At 38.6% G+C, this 24,107-nt stretch overlaps 1 protein-coding gene and 1 long non-coding RNA gene across 18 annotated transcripts in view; one reads left to right on the top strand and one right to left on the bottom strand.

The window, feature by feature from the left end:
* CFAP20DC (CFAP20 domain containing) overlaps nt 1–9,580 on the bottom strand; it is a 237,212-nt gene extending 227,632 nt beyond the window's left edge. For all 13 annotated transcript variants that reach the window (XR_013338258.1, XM_077776734.1, XM_077776735.1 and 10 more), the window contains exons 1-3: nt 9,189–9,580; nt 6,715–6,804; nt 3,904–3,997 (exon numbers count right to left, since the gene is read on the bottom strand). Coding sequence is in view for 12 of the 13 variants with exons in the window: in XM_077776734.1 (XP_077632860.1) it covers nt 3,904–3,997; nt 6,715–6,804; nt 9,189–9,209 (205 nt within the window). In the remaining variant the exon portion in view is untranslated. The remainder of the gene's footprint in view (nt 1–3,903; nt 3,998–6,714; nt 6,805–9,188) is intronic.
* A 122-nt stretch (nt 9,581–9,702) lies between these two features.
* The window catches only part of LOC144242008 (uncharacterized), a 79,020-nt gene continuing 64,615 nt past the window's right edge, over nt 9,703–24,107 (top strand). For all 5 annotated transcript variants that reach the window (XR_013338259.1, XR_013338263.1, XR_013338261.1 and 2 more), the window contains exon 1: nt 9,703–9,916. This is a non-coding gene — a long non-coding RNA (uncharacterized LOC144242008). The remainder of the gene's footprint in view (nt 9,917–24,107) is intronic.

Here is a 24,107-nt window from a genome sequence, read left to right as displayed (position 1 = left end):
AAAAGTGGACGAATGTAAGATTTTTTGAGCTACTGAAAAGACAAGGTGCTAACAACTGAGATGTGGCTGTTCACAGCAGTAGGAGTAATTTCTAGGGTTAAGTTAAGTAGTCCAAGTAGAAATGTCGTACAAGCAACTGAAACTACAAGCCTGGAGGTGGGTTTTTTTTTTTTTTAATGTTTATTCATTTGAGAGAGAGAGAGACAGAGTGCCTGTGCGGGAGGGACAGAGAGAGGGAAACACAGAACTGAAGCAGGCTTCAGGCTCTGAGCTGTCAGCACAGAGCCCAATGCAGGGCTTGAACCCACAAGCCGTGAGATCATGACCTGAGCTCTAGTTGGCGCCTAACTGACTGAGCCACCCAGGCATCCCTACAAGTCTGAAGTTTAAGAGAGAAGTCTGATTTGGAAATAAATGTAAGCTGGAGTAAGACAGAGATGGCATTTAAGACCATGAGACTAGCACTGATAACCAAGGGAGGAAATGCAGAAAGAGAGCCAAGGGTCAGGTCCATGGGCTGGGGAAAAGAGGAAGAATCATGAAAGAAAACCGCAAGGAAGACCAGTGAGGTAGAAAGGGAACTAGGAGGTCGGGCATCCTGGAAGATGAGTGAAGAAAATATACTAAGGAGGAGGGTATCAGTCAAATGCTGGTATGTCAAGCAAGATGAGCGTTGAGATGAGCCACTGGATTCAGGAATACAGAGATCACTAGTGACCTTGACAAGAGCATTATCATTAGAGTGGTGAGGTCAGGCCACTGAAGGGTTTTAAACAGAGCAAGTCATAATGACATTTATTTTAAAAAGAATACCAAANATCTTCCAGAGCAGACGAAACTCAGATAAACAGAAGGCTTCAGGGATACTGATCCCAAGAGACACACCACTGGATCCAGATGCCACTGGCAAAGAGAACAGTAAGTTCAAACAAAAGCCTTAAACAGAAAGTCCTGGGACAGCCCATCCAAATGACAGACGTCTGCATGTACAGAGCTCCTTCTCATAAGGGCAGCTCCATAGCGTGATCCAGGAGGAAGAGCAGCATGGGTTTATTTAGTTAGTTAATCATTCACTTAAGTCTGGTTGGGAAGGTGAGCTGGTTATAATCATAAATTATAACCCAAATTGTTACAGTTTCTTAATGTAGAATATTTAACAAACTTAATAAGCTCCAACTATATATGATATACTAAGTCAGGCGTACAAGTGGATTGTGCAAGATTCATGCACTGGAGAAGTGTATAATCTGATCATCAATATCACACCTTCCTCTATNCTCTCTCTCTCTCTCTCCTAGAAATAAATAAAACATTATAAAAAAAAAAAAAAGAAATATCATTACTTAAAATGAAAAGTTAGGGGTGTTTGGATGGCTCGGTCAGTTAAGAGTCTGACTCTTGATTTTGGCTCAGGTCATGATCCAATGGTCGTGAGATGGAGTCCCACTTTGAGCTCCACGTTGGGCGTGGAGCCAGTTTAAGATTCTCTCTCTCCCTCTTCCTCTGTCCCTCCTCTGCTAGCACTCTCAAGCACATGCTTTCTCTCAAAAAAATTTTAATGAAAAGTTAAACATGCTTACTTTCATCATTAAACTTTTTTCCTAACTACCTAATATAGTAAGAAACACATATGGGATACCTAATGTCAAGTTTGCATAAATAAAGTGGATGTTTACTCTTAAAATAGGAATATATAATGGTAACTGAATTAAATTTAGAATGTAAATTGAAAGCTAATTCTCCATTCAAGACACACCATTTAAGCTTCACACAAAAGGTCATTTTATACAAGTAAAAACAGCTCTAAAGTTCCTTTATCAAAAATTACAACTAATTAATCTTAAAGGCATTAGCCCAAGGCAGACTCTGTAAACTATTCCATTTGTTATAGTACCACACATGCTACGGAAGAGCCAGATTAATTTTTAATTGCAGGGCATTGTACAAGAAATACATTAAAAGATTCTTCTGTTTCTTCCAATTAAAACTATCATTTTTCCTTTTAAAAAGCAATTATAGCACACTAAATGTTTTATTTCTAGAAAAAAAAATTCTTAGAGAAACGTAAGTAAAGGGAGCTTGTCTTTAGTCACTGAGTATCTGGTAGAGGAGAAATCTTTCTCAGATCCAACTGAGAAAGGTTACCAGAAGTGATTTGATTTTATCGGTATCGCGATTACGTACATAGATGCTAAGGGCATTACACAGAAGTATAGGCCAACAACGGAACCTTGGTATAGAACAAAGTCATGTTTCTGCAAATCAGATATACTCACCTCACAAAGTCAATATCCTTAAAAAAAAAAGATGGATCGTATCTCCTGTAATAATAATAACCTACAGTTTCAGGCATATTTCTCCGGCTCATCTTCGTTCACCTAATTTATCAGCATATACATTTTGTTGGGAATAAAAAAAACCTCTACAGTTAAAAACAAACAGGAACTATGAGGAAATCATGATTTTAAAAGGGTAGTATATTAATAAAAATTATTTTAAAAAGATTATCTCCTCTCTTTCAGGTTCTGTTTCTTATTTTAGAAAGAAACACTGGCAAACTATTTTAAAATTAATCACCTTCCATCTATAATTTCTATGACTCCATTTATGTCTCAGAAATCTAAAATAGCATACAGTAGCTTGAAGTGGTAGCTAAAGCAGAGCCTGTGAAAGTTTGGGAAGCTGAATTAAAATGCAAAAATCAGGTACCGAGAACAGATCTTTTCATAGTACCATAAATGTTCTTTTTTAAACTTATTTTTATTTATTTATTTTTTTTAGAAAGACAGAGAGAGTGTGAGCTGGGGAGAAGAGCAGAGAGAGAGAGAAGAGAGAGAATTGTAAGCAGGCTCTATGCTCAGTGTGGAGCCAGACAGGAGCACTTGATTCCATGACCCTGGGATCAAGACCGGAGCCAAAATCAAGAGTCAAACGTTCAGCTGACTGGGTCACCCAGGTGCCCCTCAATTAATATTCTTAATTGATAAAGGAACAAATAAGTAAATGATGAACATTAAAAAAAATGGCTGCTTATATTTAAAATATCATCTGAAATCTATAGTTAACACACAGCATAAAGTTGATGAAAATCTGCTTAATCATTTTGAAAAGTTATATTTCTTACATTACCATCAGTTTACTCGAAGCCTAATTTGATAGGTGACAGAGCCTTGAATTTTAACCTCGGTTCTGCCAATAAACTGGGCTTCTGATCGTAAATTCAGGTGATCTCTCAAGGTTCCTCCTGCTTTAAAATGCTGATCCCAATTTCCAAAGCAAGAACTGAAAATCTATTCTTTGGGCTTTTGTTGAAACACATTTATATCTAAACATATTAAATATTAATATTCCTAAGGGTATTATAAGCTGATGTGTCATTAAGTAGCGCCTTTTACAGTATCCTATACAACTTTTTTCTCACAAATTCATTTCTATAATTTAGGAACTCTTGGGTTTATTTCAAAGCTTACTCTTATCTGATTTCTTGGTGAGGAACCAACCTGAGTGTGTTCATTGCAAAAGAACTACTGTCAGGATTCAAAGAGTTAATAAATGTGAAATGTCAGGGAAGTCATAGGCACATAGTAATTACTCAGTAACTACCAGTACTATGATAATCGATGACTATCAAATAATCTTCTAAATCTTCTTACAAATACTTCGAGATTTCAAATTAACAGGGAAATGGAATATATACTTATTTAATATTTATATATATTTAATATGTATTAAGTAACATTTAATATATAAAGCCTGGCAAAGGTTACTTCCCAAATGAAAAACAAGCCTACCACTTTAAGTAAACAGATGCCAATAAAAGTCAAACTAATGCCTGTGTAGTAGGCCTAAAAGTCTAATTTTAGGAATGAAATGTTAAGTTCTAATATTAAAAATCTTACTTACGGATTTGCTTACTCTCCTTTGGTAACTGAATTTTGTTCGTCTGACTACTGCCTTCGAGGACAAACACAAAGCTTTTAACTTCTTTATCAAATTCCTATAGAACAAAAATACAAACAGTGGTATTTGGCTTCGATTATAAAATTAGAGCTGCAAACCCACAGGAAAAAAAGTCCCAGATTCAAATGACTTAAAAGTGGGCTCAGGCCTTGATGATATTCTCACCCCGAAGCATGCTAGGAACTGGACTACAGAAGCCACACTATGTCACTTGACAAATCCTGTATTGTATCAAGAAACTCTTCCTCCAAATGGTGACCAGTTCACCAGTTTCAGGGATTCCCGCTACTAATTTAGTTTCCAGAGCTTAGTTACCTTTCATTTCATCTATGTGCTTCCGTCTACTGGTACAGGCTGAACATCACCCCATGTTACAGTACAAAAAAATCATCTAACCTAAATTGTATCTGGTCCAGAAGTTCCTTGCTGTCTGGCCATGGCTCATACAGAATTAATTATGGCCTTATTTCATCTACCGGCAAATACTAGTCCCCTAATGAAGTTCTATATATCATCTAATCAAAATCAGTACTAGGTAAAGTGTTACAATGCAGGTAAGCTAAAAAACTAAGGTAGAAGGAACATAAACAAAACAAAACCTGAAAATAAAAAGCCACCTTATATGTGATGGTCCAATTTATATGACTTAAAAGTGGTAACGGGAATAGTTTTGTTTTGTTTTTATCTTGAAGCAAATTCCAAATCTGAGTATAAAGACCCATCATAATATTTCACAGATCCTCCCAATCTTCGTTCCTGTATGTGTTATGAAATGCATCATAACTAACGGCCGCTAAGAATTAAATAACATTCAAATAAATCTGTATTGTATCCATCACAATAGCATATCTCATGTATTTGGAATGAACACAGACTGAGTGTATTATTTATTCCCTCTATACACAAGTTGGGCATATACTTAAAACTTTTCAACAGCTTACCCAAATCATCAACATGGTCCATAAACCCTCATGTGGTCTGGTTGCTGCCCGGTTTTTCAAACCCCATTCTCTCTCTCTCTCTCTCTCTTTATATTCTAGCCTTAGTGGCATTTTTGCAATCTCTTAAAAATTCTAAGCTCTCTCCAGCACAAGGAATTTGTATGTGCTTTTCCCTTTGCCTGAAACACTCTTCTCTCTACCAGCCCCATATAGTGCATAGTTAGCTCTTAGAGATCCAGTGTCATTTCCCTGGGGAAGACTTTCCTACGCTCCCTGCTTTATACCCTCAGAGCATCTTTTAACTCTCATTCACTGTTAAGAGCTGTAGATTTTAAGCCAGTTGCTTACCCTCTCCATGGCCTCAGTTTTAACATCCAGAAAATTGGCATAAAGTACATATCTCACAAGGCTACTGTATAGATCCATATAGTGTGCTTAATGCTGGACATGGCAAACAGTAAGCACTCAGTTAACAGTAGCTTTAAAGAGTTATCCATAGAACAAGGTCCACAGAAAAACATTTTTCTCTCAGTTGTACAGAAGAGGAGAGAAAGAAAAGGACAGAGATGGATATAAGTTTTTAGATCTGGTGGCAGCAAGCTGAGGTGGTTTCTAACTGATGGCATCAGTTTTCCCTGTGAAATGGGGTGTGAGGTCTTCTGGTGAGTCACTGAAGAGGGCCTGTCCTGGTTGTAGGTTCAGAAGTAGGGGCTAGAGAGAACTGGCAGCTGAAAACCTGAAGATAATGGAGAAATAATCATTTTAGGGGCACCTGGGTGGCTCAGTTGGTTGAGCATCCAACTTTGGCTCAGGTTAAAATCTCAGGGTCTAGGCTCGAGCCCCGCGTTGGGCTCCGTGCTGACAGCTCAGAGCCTGGAGCCTGCTTTGGATTCTGTGTCTTCCTCTCTCTCTGCCTCTCCCCTGCTCGTGCTCTGTCTCTCTCTCAAAAATAAATGTTAAAAATAATAATAATAATAATCATTTCAAAGACTAAGAGAACATAAAAAGAGAATTTTCCAGGCTGTTCAAGTTGAATTTATAGTATTATTAATCTAAGAGGCTATAGATATTTTCTCCAAAGTTACTGAGGAGCCCCGAAACCAGCTCGGAAAAGATAAATGACTGGGGATTCTGAAATGGTTGGCCTTCGCTAGGCAAGCGCTATGAGAGAACAAAGAGCAAGGGCATTCAAGGTTTTGCCCGAGAAGTGACTGAAATTACAGACTGTGGATTCTGGGCTAGAGTAAAGGAAGTGAAAACAGAGAATGTACATGCCTAAATCAAACTAAGCACAGGTGAAGTAGAAAGGCTGATGGCCTGAAGGTCTCAATTAGATTGAAGAACAAATCTAGTGAGAGTAACTGAGCAAACATCCTTAAGAACTGAAGCTCGGGGGCAGAAGGGCCTGTCTCAATATCTTACTGATTTCAGAGGCCCTACAGTTTGCAGTGATAAGGTCCAGGGTGTGACAGTGGTAACAGGGGCCTGACACAGAGCGGGAAGAGGTCATCAGTGATGAAGCAATCAAGAAATTGAGAAGCTCAAGGTTTGGAGAGATTTTCCTCACACACACACTGAAGTCACCTGAAACAACAATGGGACTTGGCTTACAGAGAAGGCTTATAAGCCATGTGCCAAAGTCTTTTTAAAGGACTGAGGAGTGGTTTCTGGGAGAGCTGCAACCAACAGTGTCATGAAAGGGTTTTGAATGAACCAGTAAATACAGTTCTGAAACCTTATCAAGTCCCTTTTGTTATAACCTTCATTCTCATTTCATTCCGGGATTTAGATGGCTCTAACTTCTAGTACTTACTTTCCAAATCACAGATGGACTGCCAAGGATCTTCCATTTTGCTCCAGGATTTTTGCCCTGAGCACTAAAGATTTCAACAAATGCACCTCCCTAGAAAACAAAAACAACATGTTTCAATTATAGTGAAAGATGGTGCTAAGGAGGAAATACTACCCACTACAGAGTCTATAACTGCTATTCCAGGCATCTGTCCATTGAATAGATCTGGGAGGAAACATTACCCCTGTTATAACTCCTACATTACACCCTGATTGTACTTAAGCCACAACCATTCTGATTTGGGTCACCTTGGAGACATGGTGAAAGGAATTTTTTTTTCAAAGCACAATAAACATTAAATTATGTTTACAAACCCTACACTCTCTCAGTGTGGGGTTCATTTATTTGCCATGCATAAATCATGTTTACGAAACATTCTAGTCATCTCTGACCAAAGGGTTTAACTCAACTCCAGAGTCAGGCTAATAAATTCTGATAAATTACCTGTGGCTACAAGCTTTCCAGTCATACTGACCAGAGCTCCAACATTAGCTTTGACAGTTATTAACTGTCTAACCTTGAGAGTTATTTAACTTCTTGATTCTCCATCTGTAAAATGGGTTATTGGATTACATGGGATAGTAAATAGCTCATCAAGCACAATACCTTGTACATAGCAAGGGCTCAATAGTGTCAGCAATAATTATTCAAAAAAAGGGGTAAAATTGAATACATTGGCTCTGGTCAATAAAAAAGCTTAGGAAAGAGTGAGGGTTGGGAGATGATTCTTATTCTGAGCATTCCTAGGCCTTTTTATATATTTAATATAATTTGGAAATCTATAAAATCTGTATAAGAAAAATAGAGAATCATTTCTATAGACATACTATGTATTTCCTATTGTAAACCTGACAATATGGAGGGCCATGCTTATGGAAAAATACTGAACACATAACTGAATATCCATAAGCCTTAATTATCAAAGAAAAGAATTAAGATGATTATCTCTGAGGAAGAGCTAATTGGAAGAAATTGAGAACCTGAAGACTAAATATGCTTTTCTTTTATAGTCTGTTTTAATTATAAACAACACATGAGCAAATCCGTCCGATTTTTGTAAAGAATTTCCAGTTTTTAATTATTCTCAGTAATACAAAGATATTTTGGCTTCTGAATTTTAACACAATCACTCTAAGACACTTAATTTCTTCCTTAGGCAGTATTATGTGCAAACTGTGTGTAGGAAATAATTACTATAAATTACTATAACTTCTGGTATTAGGTCATATATCAATAAAAATTTTAAATCTGAGACTTTTTTTTTTTTTCTTTTTAAAGAGAAAACTCCTTGTACCTGGCAAAATACTTCTCCCTTCCTCCATCCTTCTGCTTTCTCTGATTTTCCAAGTTTCCCACAGTGGGCATATGCTTTTTATAGCAATATATTTTACCTCTATTATGTGAGAGAAACTTAAAATTGTTCTAACACATTCAATGATATCAAGAGTAGAAGAAAGAGAACAGCAGATTCCCTGGAGGACACCCTAGGAAGGCAAGTAGCATTTGGTGAAAAGTTAGAGGCAACAAAGAAGTGACCAATGGAGGGCTGTTCCAGCTCAGGACAAAATCTTTCATCGCAATGGCAAGACAAGGATGGTAAATAGATTGTAAACCGAGAATGTAACCTCAAGTAGAAGTGGTTAAGGGAAGGCAGGAGATTAGGGTTTAAAAAAAAACAAACAACAAAAAAGAAGGCACGGGACTAGCGGTGTGAGGCGTGCAGGCCATGTTCTGGAGACAGTAGGATACTCAAGGTGACTGAGGAAGGCCCAGGAGCAGTTTCCGCAGTGTGATCTTTGGACAACCTGTGTCAGAGTCAATTGCAGGGAAGTTTTTACAAAGGTCCTTCAAGGTAGTTCCATCTACAGAGCTCATTCACTAGATCTGGGGTGAGAGTCAGAAAATCCACATTTTCACAAGTACCTCCGTGTTTAAGAAATCATACACTCCAGTTTTAGGGAGAAAGAAAATAGTACTTAGCCGAAATTCGTATTTTCCTTCCCTGTTTCACCCACTCATGCATTCGCTCATTCACTCTCTTCTGAATAGATTGTGAGATACCAGTGTGCATCAATAGTGAGGAGGCACTTGGCAAAACTCAAGACTTATGGGCCCTGCCCTTAAGATTCCGATTCAGGAGGTCCGGTTGTGGGGGCTGAGATCTGCATTTTAATCAGAGTCACAGGCAATCCATACACCTTGAAAGAACTTGAGCTGGAGATTGAACAAAAGCCAAATCACATGTCCAAACCCTGGCTGCCTTCTTCGTTTTTCTTTTGGAGTCAAGACCACACTCATCAGTACTTCCTCCTCACCCAGAAAAACACCGAGTTATGGGAAAAGGAGGAGGGAGCTTTGTCCTCACCCGGAATACGAACTACCTCACCCTAGAGGAGAATGCTATATAGACAGGTTGGAGAGCCGTTTCGGGTTACCTGGTACTCATTTTTGAACATTCCCGCAGGGGGCCCGGGGCTTGGGGGGCACGGAGTTCAGGGCGTCCCGGAAGTGGCGTGACCCTGACGGCTGGAAACCGGCGGGCGGGAGCCCCAAAGCCCGACGGCAGGGAAGGGAAGGGCTTCGTGCTTGGCCCCGACTCTTCTCAGCCCCCGGTCAGCTCCACGTCGAGCCCCGCACCATCGCGACCCCCGCCTCAGGGGGTGCCCGGCAGGAGAAGTCGCAGCTGCCTGGGCGGGCTCCGGACGGCCCCCTGGGGAGTGATTGTGTGCGTAACCTACGAAACCGGGCGCCCGGCCACTGAGCCACCGAAAACCGCCCGCTCGCCCGGGAAAGACGGGCGCGCTCCCGCCGCCGCCGCCCCTCTCCGCCCCCGAATTCGATCGGAAAGGGGAGGGGTCAAGCGGCGCCCGCGATCGGGCCGCACCCATTGGCTCTCGCGAGGCGCCTGCGCGTTGAGCTGTGTGGGCTTCTTGCCTACGGGAAAATGAGAAGACGCAGTGACGTCGACGTTGCCCTGGCAACCTAGGGACACTCGTGGAGTTTGTGGACCGCCTCACCTGTGACCCGCGCTGTCTCAGGTCGTGACCTGTGTGAGCGAAAAAGCCTAAAATGAGCCTGGTTTAAGAGCTGCCGCTGGTGCTGGACTCTTCTAGAAAACCTGTCGCGTCGGTTTGCCCTCTCTTCATTATAACACCGTTAACTGGTAGGTTGCTGAAGGAAAGAGGCCTGGAATCGTGGAACCCTCACATGGCTTTGGTTCGAAGGTTCCCAAACTTGGTCCCGCTGAGGCAGTAATAAGGTCTGGTATCCCCGTTCATTGTTTCAGAAGGCCCAAGGAAGTACGAGTACTTACTCAAAATCACTGCGCAGGTTTTTTGCTCAAAATAATAACAATACATTATTGACTCACGCACTTTCCTAAGTTTAACTATTCGATTACTTCATTTCGTTTCTTGGTCAGAACCACTCTTATAAGGTAGGCATTATTATCAGTCTTTGGATTAGAAAGGTAAAATATCATGTCCAAGATCACATGGTCGGGCACCTGAGTGGCTCTTCCGCTCAGGTCATGATCTCAACATGGCCGGTAAGTGATGGAGTTGTTGTGGTGCTTTTGCCTAATGCGGTACTCAAAGCTGAGTTAGGTCGTGGTATAAGCACGTGGTATAAGCACAGTAAGCACCTACAGGCCAGGTGGTTCACAGGTCTACCACCGTGTGAAGTTAAGGATTAGTGTCCTTTCAGTTGAGAATATATCATTTCAGCATTCATTAGGAATTTACTCAAGGACATATGTTACTTTCTAGTTATGACTAAGTCTGATACTCTAATTCACCCCAAAGTCTTAACTATTTGTGTCCCCTAAAATATGCCAACCACTGTGGGTGATGTACAGCATAAGAAAATGAATACTGTCTGGACCTGCTCCTCATCCAGGCTAAGAAAACTGATAAAGAACAAACTTACTTCAACACACTAGGTGTGTACACAGGCAGAAGTGAGGCCGCCACATAACTAAATTGTAGTATAATATCTAGAATCCAGAATCCCTGATTTCTAGAGCTCAAACCTAGTTCAATAATTCTTTGGTTAGACTCTGTTCTGGAGGCATTGGAAATTATGGCCAATAGACATGGTCTCTTGTCTTATAAGACTTGTTATTTACAGAGGATATTTATTCACTCATTTATCAGTTAATTCCTAGTGATGTAATATACGCTAGACACTATGCCAAGATCTAGGTATGCAGGGAAGGCCCCATCTTCATGGAGCTTACACATTCATGGGGATGAGACACAGTAAGCAAATGAGTAAATAAATAATTACAACTTGTGATAAACCCCATGAATCTGGTGATAGGGAATAACATTGGAAAGGTGGATTAGTTTCCTGTGACAGTTATAACAAGTTACCAAAAACTAGGTGCTTAAAACAATAGGAATGTATTCTCTCGAAGTTCTGGAGATCAGAAAACCAAAATGAAGGTGTCAGTAGGGCAGCACTCCCTTTGGGAGCTTTAGAGGAGAATCTGCTCCTTGCTTCTTCCAGCTTGTGGATTTTAGCATTTCTTGTGACTGCATCTCTCCAGTCTCTGCCTCCATGGTCACACTGACTGCCTCTTCTTTTTCTATGTAGATATCTTCTCTCAGTGTCTCTTACAAGGACTATTGTGATGGCATTTAGGACTCAGTTGGCTAATTCAGGGCTGTGTCTGTATTGCACGATCCTTCACTTAGTCACAACTGCAAGACCCGTTTTTCAAATGAGGAAATATTCACATGTCCCAAGGGGTAGATGTAGGCATCTTGGGGGTTGAGAGGAGGTAACACAAAGGGTGACTTGTACTATAATACAAATCAGTTTTAGATAAATGCTTAAGAGAAGCAAAAAGTCAGTGCAAGTACATGGGGAATCTAGAAAACATCTTAAGGCTTTTAACAACCTACTTGGGTCACTGAAAAGCATGTTGTAACACCAAAACTGAAGAGAAACTCACAACTTTGTCCTGTGTTATTTTCTTTCTGTCCTTATCACTATCTGAATTTGTTTATATGTTTATCATCTGTGTTTAGTTATTAGAAGGTAAATTGATGAGAGCAAGGATTTTTTTCTATGTTCACCATTATATCCCATCTCCTAGAGTAGTGCCTGGCACAAAATAGTTGTTTTATAAACACATATATATTGATTGAATTAAAGGCGCCTTGTCCTTTTAAATTCACCATGTCCAAAATAAAACTTCTCCAGACCTGGGCCTTTGCCATCCTTCCCACTCTCACTAATACCACAGTGCCTCCTGTATCTTCTCTTCCTGTGGTATAGCAGCCTCCAATATGGCTGCCACTGATCCCCTCTTCTGGTATGTTTGTCCTTTGGGTAATCTCCCCTTGTGAGTGCACTGGACCTACTGAGTCATTCTAATGAATACTGTATGGTGTTGATAGGTCATTTCCAAGAATAGGTTACAAAAAGATTATGATTTCCTTCTTGCTTGGCTTCTTTTGCTCCCTTGCTCTGGTTCTTCTCCCTATTCTGTCCTTACACAAAGAAATCATGTTTCTATATTGTGAGTACCCCCTGGAGAGGTCCATGTTGCGGGGAACTGATGTCTCCAGCCAAAAGTCAAGGAAGACTTGAGGCCTGTCAGCAGTCACACGAGTTAGGTTTAGAAGTGAATCCTTCCCTGGCCAAGCACTGAGGTAAATGCATCTCTCATCAATGCTTTCATTATAGCCTTATGACTAAGCCAGAGTCAGAGGTATCCAGCTAAGTCATATCCTAATTCTTGACCCACAGAAATTATGATGTATTTATTGTAAACTCAATTTTAGGGTAATATTTTACATAGCAATAGATAACTAATATACTCCCATACCAATCCATCACCCAAACCTATTTATCTATCTACCTTCCCTCCATTGTAGTCTATCCTCTGATTAACCTATGATTTGCTCTTCCCTGAGCTACTTTGATAGTCTTCTAATTCACCCACCATGTTGGCCTCCCTTCAAATCCCACTGCACGTTGCAGAGTCATCTTTATAACATGCAAATCCAGTCATATCAGATAGTCTCTTGCTTCTAACCCTTTTGAGACTATAATCCTGTCTTCCATTCCAGGTTCAATATACAATATGCAGTCCCCTTCATTCAGTCACATTGAGTTTTCTTTTAGTTCTTCATGTTCAACATGTGTGCTTCCACTGTAGGGTGCTGATATGTTCTTTTGAATAGATTACATTTGCTCCCTTGTTTCTTTCCTTAAGGCTTACTTCTGTAAACACAGAGTTTAGATGAAGGATTCCTTTCTCAGGGACACCTTCTCTGATTTCCCTGACTTGATCAGATCCCCCTATTTATAGGTTTAGTACTTAGCATTACTGAAATAATTGAAATTTTACTGTGTTTATAATATTGACCATCTCTATTGGACTGTCGATTTCAAGAGAGCAGGGACCATGCCTGTTTTGTTTACCCTTGCATTCCTAGGGCCTAGAATACTAGTTCAACCTTGCACCTGGTATAACAAAATAGTAATCCCCCTGGATGAGTAAATGAGAGAGGGAGGAGATGAAGGATGAATATAATCTTAAAAGACAGCCGTAGGCTTTGGTGTTGAGAAAACAAGAAGAAAGCAGTTGAAAATACATTAAAGTAAATGGGTGAATTAATAATCTCAATTTATTGATGGAAAATCTAGTTCCGAAGTGAGATGATTAATCATAGTGCATCAGTAAGTCTCTTTACTCAGGTGTTTTTTGTTTATTTATCACCTGTTTATTCAATTTAAGGCTAGAAGGAACCAATATCATTTACTTCAATCTCCCTGTCTCCTTGAGAGAAAGTAATTGTCCACTGCCCTGTTGTTCAAGGATTGGGTCATTGGGTCATTTCCTGACGCTCTTAACTCCAACAAGTTCAGGAGATTTATAATTGGACTTTGATTAGCAATTAAGGGCTAGGGCCTCTCCAGGCAATGGGCATTTCTAAAGGCTACCTGACTCAGACCAAAGTTGTTTTATCTATGGTGAAATCTACCCTTACCACTGACAGTGGTGTCTATAAAGCAAAATTACAATGTGTACTACTTTAACAATATGAACTCAAAATGAGAGCTAAAAAGAGACCCAGTTTTATAATATCAGATGTTCTTGTTTGATTTGGATGAATGCAAGCCTGTGACTAAACTCTTGGATTTGGCTATGACTATAAGAATGACTACCAAAATTCAGCCCTGACACCAAAACCAAAAAAATAAACAAAAACAAACAATAACAAAAAAATAATCTACCCAAATAACTTTGCATAAGCCAAGTTATTTATGTGCATTATAAAAGACAGTGAAACATTTTCTCTAATTGCTGCAATTTTTAGAGAAGTCAGTACATTTAGTAATTGCATTAAATTGCTTAACTTAATTTAACAACATTAAAAATTAGTCACTTTACAAGCTTAAAAGTGCTTGTCTTTGTTCTACAAAGAAAATAATTTGGCGGTGCATTAATGTTATTAAAGGATATTGGATGATATTTAAAATAGAATAGACTACAATTTTTGAAGGTAGTGGAATCTTTGTATGCCAATGTAGTCCTTCAAGTTAGATGCTATGATTATGAATTTGCAAGAAATATTATTCTTTTGAACTAAGAATACACAGTATTTAGTATAATATAGTTGCAGCTTATATTTTCTTTGCAGTTATAATCAAATTTTTTGGCATAATGGGAAGGAAAAGATACTGGTTTGATAATCAAAATTTGTTTTGCTGCACAATAAACTAGAAATATTTACTACTTGGAGGGTTATTTTATTCTGTTTCCACATTATGGAATAACTTTAGGAATGGCAATAATGCCAAGTTGATAGAATAATTTAAAAACTATTTTATAGTTTCAGGTAAGTTGAGAAAAATTAGTGATAACTGAGTCATCCATTTGACTTTTGATTTGAGAGTGGTGATGTCTTCTTTTTTTCAGTAAGAGGGGAGTAGGGAAATATTTTGAGGATTTTACCGTTGATAGATTTTTTTTCTTTCTCTGGTCTGTGAGGTTCTAATGTGACACTTCCTGCCTATTCTATTAGATGACCAAATACTTCAATATTCATGTATTAACTTGAAATTTCCAAAACTAGCTACTATCTGATGATTTTCTCAGGGGGAAAAAAAAACGATTACAGTAGTTGAATAGTTAGATATAAATACTTCTCTAACTAAAATAGTTTTATAGAGTAAAAGCATTTAGGTTTAGAAAAAATGCATATATTTGAAAAATGTGTCTTTGAAAGATTAAATGAAGTGAGCTGATATATTTTCTTTTTAAAAATGATTTATTTTAAAATTTATATCCAAGTTGGTTAGCATATTGTGCAACGATGATTTCAAGAGTAGATTCCTTAATGCTCCTTACCCATTTATCCCATCCCCCATCTTACAACCCCTCCAGCAACCCTCTGTTTGTTCTTCTATTTTAAGAGTCTCTTATGTTTTGTTCCCCTCCCTGTTTTTATGTTATTTTTGCTTCCTTTCCCTTATGTTCATCTGTTTTGTATCTTAAAGTCCTCATATGAGTGAAGTCATATATTTTTCTTTCTCTGACTAATTTTGCTTAGCATAATGCCCTCTAGTTCCATCCACATAGTTGCAAATGGCAGATTTCATTCTTTTTGATTGCCAAGTAATACTTCACGGTATATATATATATACCTTATCTTCTTTATCCATTCATCCATTGATGGACATTTGGGCTCTTTCCATACTTTGGCTCTTGTCAGTAGCACTGCTATAAACATTGAGGTGCATGTGCCCCTTTGAAACAGCACACCTGTATCCCTTGGATAAATACCTAGTAGTGCAATTGCTGGGTTGTAGGGTCGTTCTATTTTTAATTTTTTGAGGAACCTCCATACTATTTTCCAGAGTGGTTGCACCAGTTTACATTCCCACCAGCAGCGCAAAAGAGATCCTCTTTCTCCACATCCTCGCCAACATCTGTTGTTGCCTGAGTTGTTAATGTTAGCCATTCTGACAGGTGTGAGGTGGTATCTCCTTGTGGTTTTGATTTGTATTTCCCTGATTATGAGTGATGTTGAGCATTTTAATGTGTCTGTTAGTCATTTGGATGTCTTCTTTGCAGAGGTGTCTATTCATGTCTTTTGTCCATTTCTTCACTGGATTATTTGTGTTTTGGGTGTTGAGTTTGATAAGTTCTTTATAGATTTTAGATACTAACCCTTTATCTGATATGTTGATTGCAAATGTCTTCTCCCATTCTGCCGGTTGCCTTTTAGTTTTGCTGATTGTTTCCTTCACCGTACAGAAGATTTTATGTTGATGAGGTCCCAATAGTTCATTTTTGCTTTTATTTCCCTTGCCTTCAGGGACGTGTTGAGTAAGAAATTGCTGCAGCTGCGGTCAAAGAGGTTTTTGCCCGCTTTCTCCTAGAGGAAGGATGGCTTCCTGTCTTATGTTTCGGTCTTTCATCCATTTTGGGTTTGTTTTTGTGTATGGTGTAAGAAAGTGGTCCATGTTCATTTTGCTGCATGTCACTGTCCAGTTTTCTCAGCACCATTTGCTGAAGAGATGATCTTTATTCCATTGGATATTCTTTCCTGCTTTGTCAACGATTAATTGGCCATACGTTTGTGGGTCCATTTCTGGGTTCTCTATTCTGTTCCATTGATCTGAGTGTCTGTTTTGTGCCCATACCATACTGTCTTAATGATTACAGCTTTGTAATACAGTTTCAGGATTGCTTTGGCTGTTCAGAATCTTTCCTTGTTCCATACAAATTTTAGGATTGTTTGTTCCAGCTCTGTGAAGAATGCTTGTGTTATTTTGATAGGTATTGCATTGAATATGTAGATTGCTTTAGTAGTATCGACATTTTAACAATATTTGTTCTTCCAACGCAGGGCATGGATTGGAAAATATTTTTCTATTTTTTGTGTGTGTATCTTTTTCAATTTCTGTCATAAGCTTTCTATAGTTCTTAGTGTATAGATTTTTCACCTATTTGGTTAGGGTTACTCCTGGGTATTTATGTTTTTTGGTGCAGTTGTAAATGGGATCTATTCCTTGATTTCTCTTCCTGTTGCTTCATAATTGGTATATAGGAATGTAACCGATTTGTGTGCATTGATTTTATATCCTGTGACTTTGCTGAATTCATGGATCAGTTCTAGTAGTTTTTGGGTGGAATCTTTTGGGTTTTCCATATAGAGTATCATATCATCTGCCAAGAGTGAAAGTTTAACTTCCTCCTTGCCAATTTGGATTCCTTTTATTCCTTTATGTTGTCTGATTGCTGAGGCTAAGACTTCCAATACTATGTTGAGTAACAGTGGTGAGAGTGGATATGGCTGTCATGTTCCTGACCTTAGGGGGAAAGCTTTCAGTTTCTTCCCATTGAGGATGATATTAGTGATGAGTCTTTCATACATGGTTTTTATGATCTTGAGGTATGATCCTTAAATCCCTACTTTCTTGAGGGTTTTTATCAAGAAAGGATGCTGTATTTTGTCAAATGCTTTCTCTGCATCTATTGAGAGGATTATGTGATTCTAGTCCTTTCTTTTAATGAGATGATGTATCACATTGATTGTTTTGTGGATATTGAACCAGCTCTGCATCCCAGATATAAATCCTGCTTGGGGGGCGCCTGGGTGGCTTAGTCGGTTAAGTGTCTGACTTTCGCTTAGGTCATGATCTCACGGTTCGTGGGTTCGAGCCCCGCGTCGGGCTCTGTGCTGACAGCCAGCTCAGAGCCTGGAGCCTATTTCAGAGTCCGTGTCTCCCTCTCTCTCTGATCTCCCCTGCTCACGCTGTCTCTCTCTTTCTCTCTCCTAGAAATAAATAAAAATATTTTAAAAAAATAAATAAATCCTGCTTGGTTGTGGTGAGTAAGTCTTTTAATGTATTGTTGGATCTGTTTGGCTAGTACCTTGTTGAGGATTTTTGTATCCATGTTCATCAGGGAAATTAGTCTGTAGTTCTCCTTTTTGTGGGGTCTATGTCTTTTGGTATCAAGGTAATGCTTGCTTCATAGAATGAGTTTGGAAAGTTTCCTTCCATTTCTATTTTTTTGGAACATCTTCTAAAGCATAGGTGTTAACTCTTTTTTTAAAATGTTTGGTAGAATTCCCCTGGGAAGCCATCTGGCCCTGGACTCTTGGTTTTAGAGAGATTTTTGATTACTAATTTGATTTCTTTATTGGTTATGGGTCTGTTCAATTTTTCTATTTCTACCTATTTCAGTTTTGGTACTTTATGTATTTCTAGGAATTTGTCCATTTTGTCCATAATGCCCATTTTATTGGTGTATAATTGCTCATAATATTCTCTTATTATTGTTTGTATTTCTGCTGTGTTGGTTGAGATCTCTCCTCTTTCATTCTTTATTTTATTTATTTGGTCCTTTCCTTTTTCTTTTTGATCAAACTGGCTAGGGGTTTATCAATTCTGTTAATTCCTTCAAAGAGCCAGCTTCTGGTTCCATTGATCTGTTCTACTGGGTGTTTTGTTTTGTTGTGTAGTGTTGTGTTGTGTTTTTGTTTTTGATAGCATTGATTTCTGCTGTGATCTTTATTATTTCCTGAATTCTGCTGGCTTGGGATTTCATTTGCTGTTCTTTTTCCACCTTTTTAAGGTGTAAGGTTAGGTTGTGGATAGGAGACCTTTCTTCCTTGTTTAGAAAGGCCAGGATTGCTATAAACTTCCCTTTTATGACTGCATCCCGGAGGTTTTGGGCTGTGCTGTTATTATTTTCATTGGCTTCCTTATACTTTTTAATTTCCTCTTTAACTTCTCGGTTAGCTCATTCATTCTTTAGTATCCAAGTATTTGGTATCTTTCCAAATTTTTTCTTGTGGTTGATTTCGAGTTTCATAGCATTGTGTTCTGAAAACGTGCACGGTATGATCTTGATTTTTTTGTACTTGTTGAGGGCTGATTTGTGTCCCAGTATGTGATCTATTCTGGAGAATGTTTCATGTGCATTGGAGAAGAATGTGTATTCCACTGCTTAAGGATGAAGTGTTTCAAATATATCTATTAAGTCCTTCCAGTCCAGTGTGTCATTCAAAGCCATTGTTTACTTGTTGATTTTCTGTTTTGCTGATCTGTCCATTGCTGTAAGTGGGGTGTTAAAATCTTCTACTGTTATGTTATTATTAATGAGCTTCTTTATGTTTGTGATTAATTGATTTATATATTTGGGTGCTTCACATTTGGAGCATAATGTTTACAATTATTAGACCTTCTTGGTAGATGGACCCCTTAATTATGATATAATGCCTGTCTTTATCTCGTCTTTATTTTAAAATCTAGATTGTCTGATATAAGTATAGCTACTCAGCTTTCTTTTGGGGACCATTAACATGATAGATGGTTCTCCATCCTCTTACTTTCAATCTGAAGGTGTCTTTAGGTTTTAAATGGATCTCTTGTAAACAACACATAGATGGATCTTGTTTTTTTATCCATTCTGTTACCCTTTGTCTTTTGTTTGGAGCTTTTAGTCCACTGACATTTAGAGTGGGCACTGAAAGATATGGATTTATTGTCATTTATGTTGCCTGTAGAGTTGGGGTTTCTGGTGGTGTGCTCTGGTCCTTTCTAGTCTTTGTTGCTTTTGGTCCTTGTTTTTTTTTGTTTGTTTGTTTGTTTGTTTTTTGTTTTTTTTCCATTTTTTCTCCCCTCAGAGAGTCCCCCTTAAAATTTCTTGCAGGGCTGGTTTAGTGGTCACGAACTCTTTGAATTTTTGTCTGCTAAATTTTTATTTCTCCTATTTTGAATGACAGCTGTGCTGGATAAAGAATTCTTGACTGCATATTTTTTCTAATTCAGCATATTAGATATTTCTTGCCACTCCTTTCTGGCCTGCCAGGTTTCTGTGGCTAGGTCTACTGCAGACCTAATCTGTCTTCCCTTGTAGGTTAAGGACTTTTTTTCCCTTGCGTGAATATTTTGTGAATTTGACTATGACACACCTTGTTGATGGTCAATTTTTGTTGAATCTAATGGGGGTCCTCTGTGCTTTTGGATTTTGATGTCTGTGTCTTTCCCCAGGTTAGGGAAGTTTCCACTATGATTTGCTCACATAAACCTTCTACCCTTTTTTCTCTGTCTTCATCTTCTAGGACCCCTATGACTCTGATGTTACTCCTTTTTAATGAGTCACTGAGTTCTCTAATTCCCTATGTTGTGCCCTTTTGCCTTAGTCTCCCTCTTTTTTCTGCTTCATTGTTCTCTGTAAGTTTGTCTTCTATATCACTGATTCACTGCTCTGCTTTAGCCAACCTTGCCACCATGGCATCCATTTGAAATTGCAGCTCAGTTATAGCATTTTTTTATTTTACCCTGACTAGCTTTTACTTCTTTTATCTCCTCAGAAAGGGATTCTAATATATTTTCAACCCCAACTAGTATTCTTATTATCATGATTTTAAATTCTGGTTCAGACATCTTGCTTATATCTGTGTTATTTAAGTCCCTGGCTCTTATTTCTTCCTGTTCCTTCTTTTAGGGTGAATTCCTTCGTTTTGTCATCTTGAAGGAAGAAAAGGACTTAATAAAGTAAAAAAAAAAAAAAAATTTAAAATTTAAAATAACACAAAAAATCAAATGAAGGATGCTAGATCTTAGGTGTGTTTTGATCTGGTTGTTGAAAGAAGCTTTATAGAATAGAGAAAAAAGGGAAATATAAGAAAAGGAAAAAAAGGAAAAAAAAGGAAAACGTTTGAAAACTTGAAAAAATGAACACAANGGGATGAGCACTGAGTGTTATGTGGAAACTAATTTGACAATAAACTATTAAAAAATAAATAAATAAATAAAAAATAAAAAATAAGAAAAAAAAAGAAAAAATGAACACAATAAAATAGAATAAAATGAAATGATTGAAAGTAAAATAGAATTTAAAAAATAAAAACTATATTAGAAAAAATTAAAAATATTTTTATAAAAATGAATAAAATATTTTTTCTCTTTATGTATTCAACAATAAGAAAAGAAAAGAAAAAGAAAATAATTGGAAAGATGAACCCGCACACATAATGAAATACAATTGAAATTACATCCAGTTTCCCCTAGAAGTCAAATTGTGAACTATAGTCTTAAAAGTAAGCAGGCAGAGCGACTTGTGGTGTTCCTTAAGAGCACAGTTGGCCCAGCTGGGTGGGGCTTAGCGTAACTGCTCTGTTCTCCACTAGATGAGGCTGCTTAGCTTAGGGTGGATCATTGTGGCGTGTGTAGGCGTGTATGTGCAAGCACAGGAGGGGTGAAAATGGAGTCATCCAGCTACCTAGTCTCTAGTATCAGAACTCTGTTCTCTCTCTGACTGGCAATCAAGCACCCCTCCCTTATCTTTGGCTTTTATCCACTCCCCAGTTCTACACTCTCTATGACCAAGTCATCAGGATGCCAGGTGGCACCTTTCTCCTGAGTTTTATCTCATAAGTGGCTGTGTTTCCTAACCCCTTACTTCTGAGGAACTGTGGCTTTGACTCACTCACACCCTCAGAGGGAGGGTCTCGCCAAGCAATGGCCAGATACCTGCCTGCCCCCAATAAAGTTCATGCAAACATGGAACAGCAGAATTTCAGGGATTATGGTAAATCACAACACACATCTGGTGCGAGGCTTCACCCTTAATGCTGTTACAACACTAGCGAATGTGGTTGTTCTCTGGGCTCTGCTGGGATCTTTACCTGTGGGGAGGCTACACAGCCTCTACAAAATGTCCTCCTAGCAGGGGAACCGCCTCTCCCTGTGTGGTCGGATGACCCCTCAGACCTCACTGTCTGCTCCTGGGGATTCACCCTTCCTACCAGAGTACCTCCAGGTATCGAGCTGCAGAGTTTCAGACTCTGCACTCCTCTGTTTATAGAGTCTTAATGGAATTTAAACTCCTTTTTCCTTTCCCCCTCTTTTGTTCTGTCCCTTGCATCTGTTTCCACTCTTCCTGCTTTTGGTGGGGGCGGGAGGGGGTGCTTTTTCCATACTCTTCCCCCATCTCTTTCCTCTCTCTGTAAGCAAAAACAGCTTCCTGCCCTCCCCTGGCTTCTCTCTCCCCCAGTTCACCTCTCCATGCCGTGTACCTGCCAAGTTCTGTGGTTCAGATTGTGCAGATTGTTGTGTTAATCCTCAGATCAGTTTTCTAGGTATGCAAGATGATTTGGTGTTGATCTGGCTGCATTTCAGGGGTGAGAGACACACAAAAATATTCCATGCTATTCTACCATCTTGGCCCCCTCTATTAATACAGTATTATTAGCTAAAGACCGTATCTTACAGATTTACTTACATTTCTTTTTAACCTAATAATCCTTTTTCTATTCCAGGATCAAATCCAGGATACATTACACTTAGTTGTCTTGTCTCCTTTGGCTCCTCTTGAAGGTTGTGTCTATTTTTAAACTAGTCACTACAACTAAGGAGATGAGATATGTTGATTGAGTGGGAATGAAGTCCCACCCAAACTCAGACTGGGAATGTGGAGGGTTTTTTTTCCAAAGGAAACTCTGGATCCTCTTATAAGGAAGAGGGAAGATAGATGTTGGGTAGCCAAAAGCAAATGTCCTCTTTAATGTTATCACACATATGGTGATTTTATAGAAATAACAGATAAATATTTTTTATTCTATGTAAATGAAGAATTTAATATAAAAGTTTCTCTCATATTCTTTAAATTATTCAATGTACCTATGTTTAATACATATATCATGGATGTCACTACCCATTTCATTATTTCAGGTTTCACATTAACTCTTATATTCTCTAAGACCCCACCTGCATAGGCCCTGGAAATCCAATACGCTATTAGAAGATCATGTATTTTCTAGAATCTTCAGTGAGGTACCATGTATCTAGGAATCACTTTGGAAGTAATTGCTTGACTGCATTGTTTCTTGGACCTAGTTGCCACATTTGCCAATGGATATCTGTTCTGTTTGAAGCTGTTGAAATTTGACTGTGTAACTACTTTAGCTAATGTTGTTACCAGTAAGAAAGAGACATCTGGTAGCTGGTCCACCACTCACAGCTAGGCCTTGGTGGGTTATTGTGCATGAATAATTTCACAGAATACCAACATCAGATAAGACTGCTCCTGTGACTGTGATGGATCAACATGGAAACAAGGCCACTCCACTACCATGTCTGAACACAGACAAAAACATGAACATTGTTTAAACCTTAGAGAGGACCAAACACTTACCTATCCTGGCTATTACGAGTTACTGCTCTTTCTTTGCCAATTATAGCCAAGCTTCACTTGATTCCTCCTGTTATAGAGAAGATTTATTAATACTCCCAATTACTGAGTTACTTCTGCTTCCTAACAGGATCCAATCCTAAGTAAACCTTTGTTTCCGTAACCTTCCACAGCAGCTAGCATAAGCTCAAATTCTAACATGAATTCTAACACCCTCCTACTGAGATGCCCATGGTTCCCCAATGGCGTTGTTTTCTTCCTTGTTGCAGTGAACAATGAACCCCACTTCTTCAATTCTTTCAAGAAGAATTGTTCTGATGTTCTTTGGCTTTTGGACATTAACACCAGTAAAATAGAACTCTTTGTTTTCATTCTTATGAAGCAAATAAGCTAATCAAGCCCTAACTTTGAAGCCAAGATCCAAGAAGAACTATTTCAGTAGAGTCACCTATACTTTTCAAGAGTACCACTTATACTGTTTGTCACCATTACTGTTGACAGCTGATTTTTTTTGGTAAAGATCATTATCTATTTACCAGGTAAAATGTTTTTTCAAGGTAAGAAAAGGTGTTAGGGGTCAAGAGGCCTCCACATGAAGTTGACTGAATCCTAAAGTGCTCTAATTTTAAAAATTCACACAGATACCCTCTCTCCCCTCCCCCCATCCCCAGACTAATTCCACTAGGGTTGTTGGGTTGGGACAGTTTGGCTATTTGTCATATCTATTCCCAATATCCTGCTACCATTTTGTGAGTTGTTACTGATCTAATTCATTGTATATTTTTTCCTTATGCTGTATCCTCTTCTGGCACATCCTCTCCTAAAACCTAACTTTCATTAGGCCCCCAATTCTCTGTTAGTTAGGTATATCTCAACCTCAATAGTGGATAGAGTTTAAATATTTTCTCTTGCAAGGCTTGGCTTTAGTGAAAATCACAGGATGCAAAAGTACATACACATAGTTTATTCCTTCCCAGTACCCACAAACATCTAATCCTAATCCAGATTGACACGTGTGTAGAGAGATGTTGTCTAACTCCACTGACCAAAAGCATCTGGGTTCCAGCTCTACTCAGGTGCCCTCTTACTGGCTCGTATTTCACTAAGAAAAATATGTGCTACACAATGGGATTTCCTTCTCATTACTCTTTCTCATCCCATAGGAGTCCAACATGTTGTTTAT

The sequence above is a fragment of the Crocuta crocuta genome, unplaced genomic scaffold, assembly GCF_008692635.1.
Source record: "Crocuta crocuta isolate KB4526 unplaced genomic scaffold, BGI_CrCroc_1.0 scaffold87, whole genome shotgun sequence".
Lineage (NCBI taxonomy): Eukaryota > Metazoa > Chordata > Mammalia > Carnivora > Hyaenidae > Crocuta > Crocuta crocuta.
This window is presented reverse-complemented; position numbering and strand designations above follow the sequence as displayed.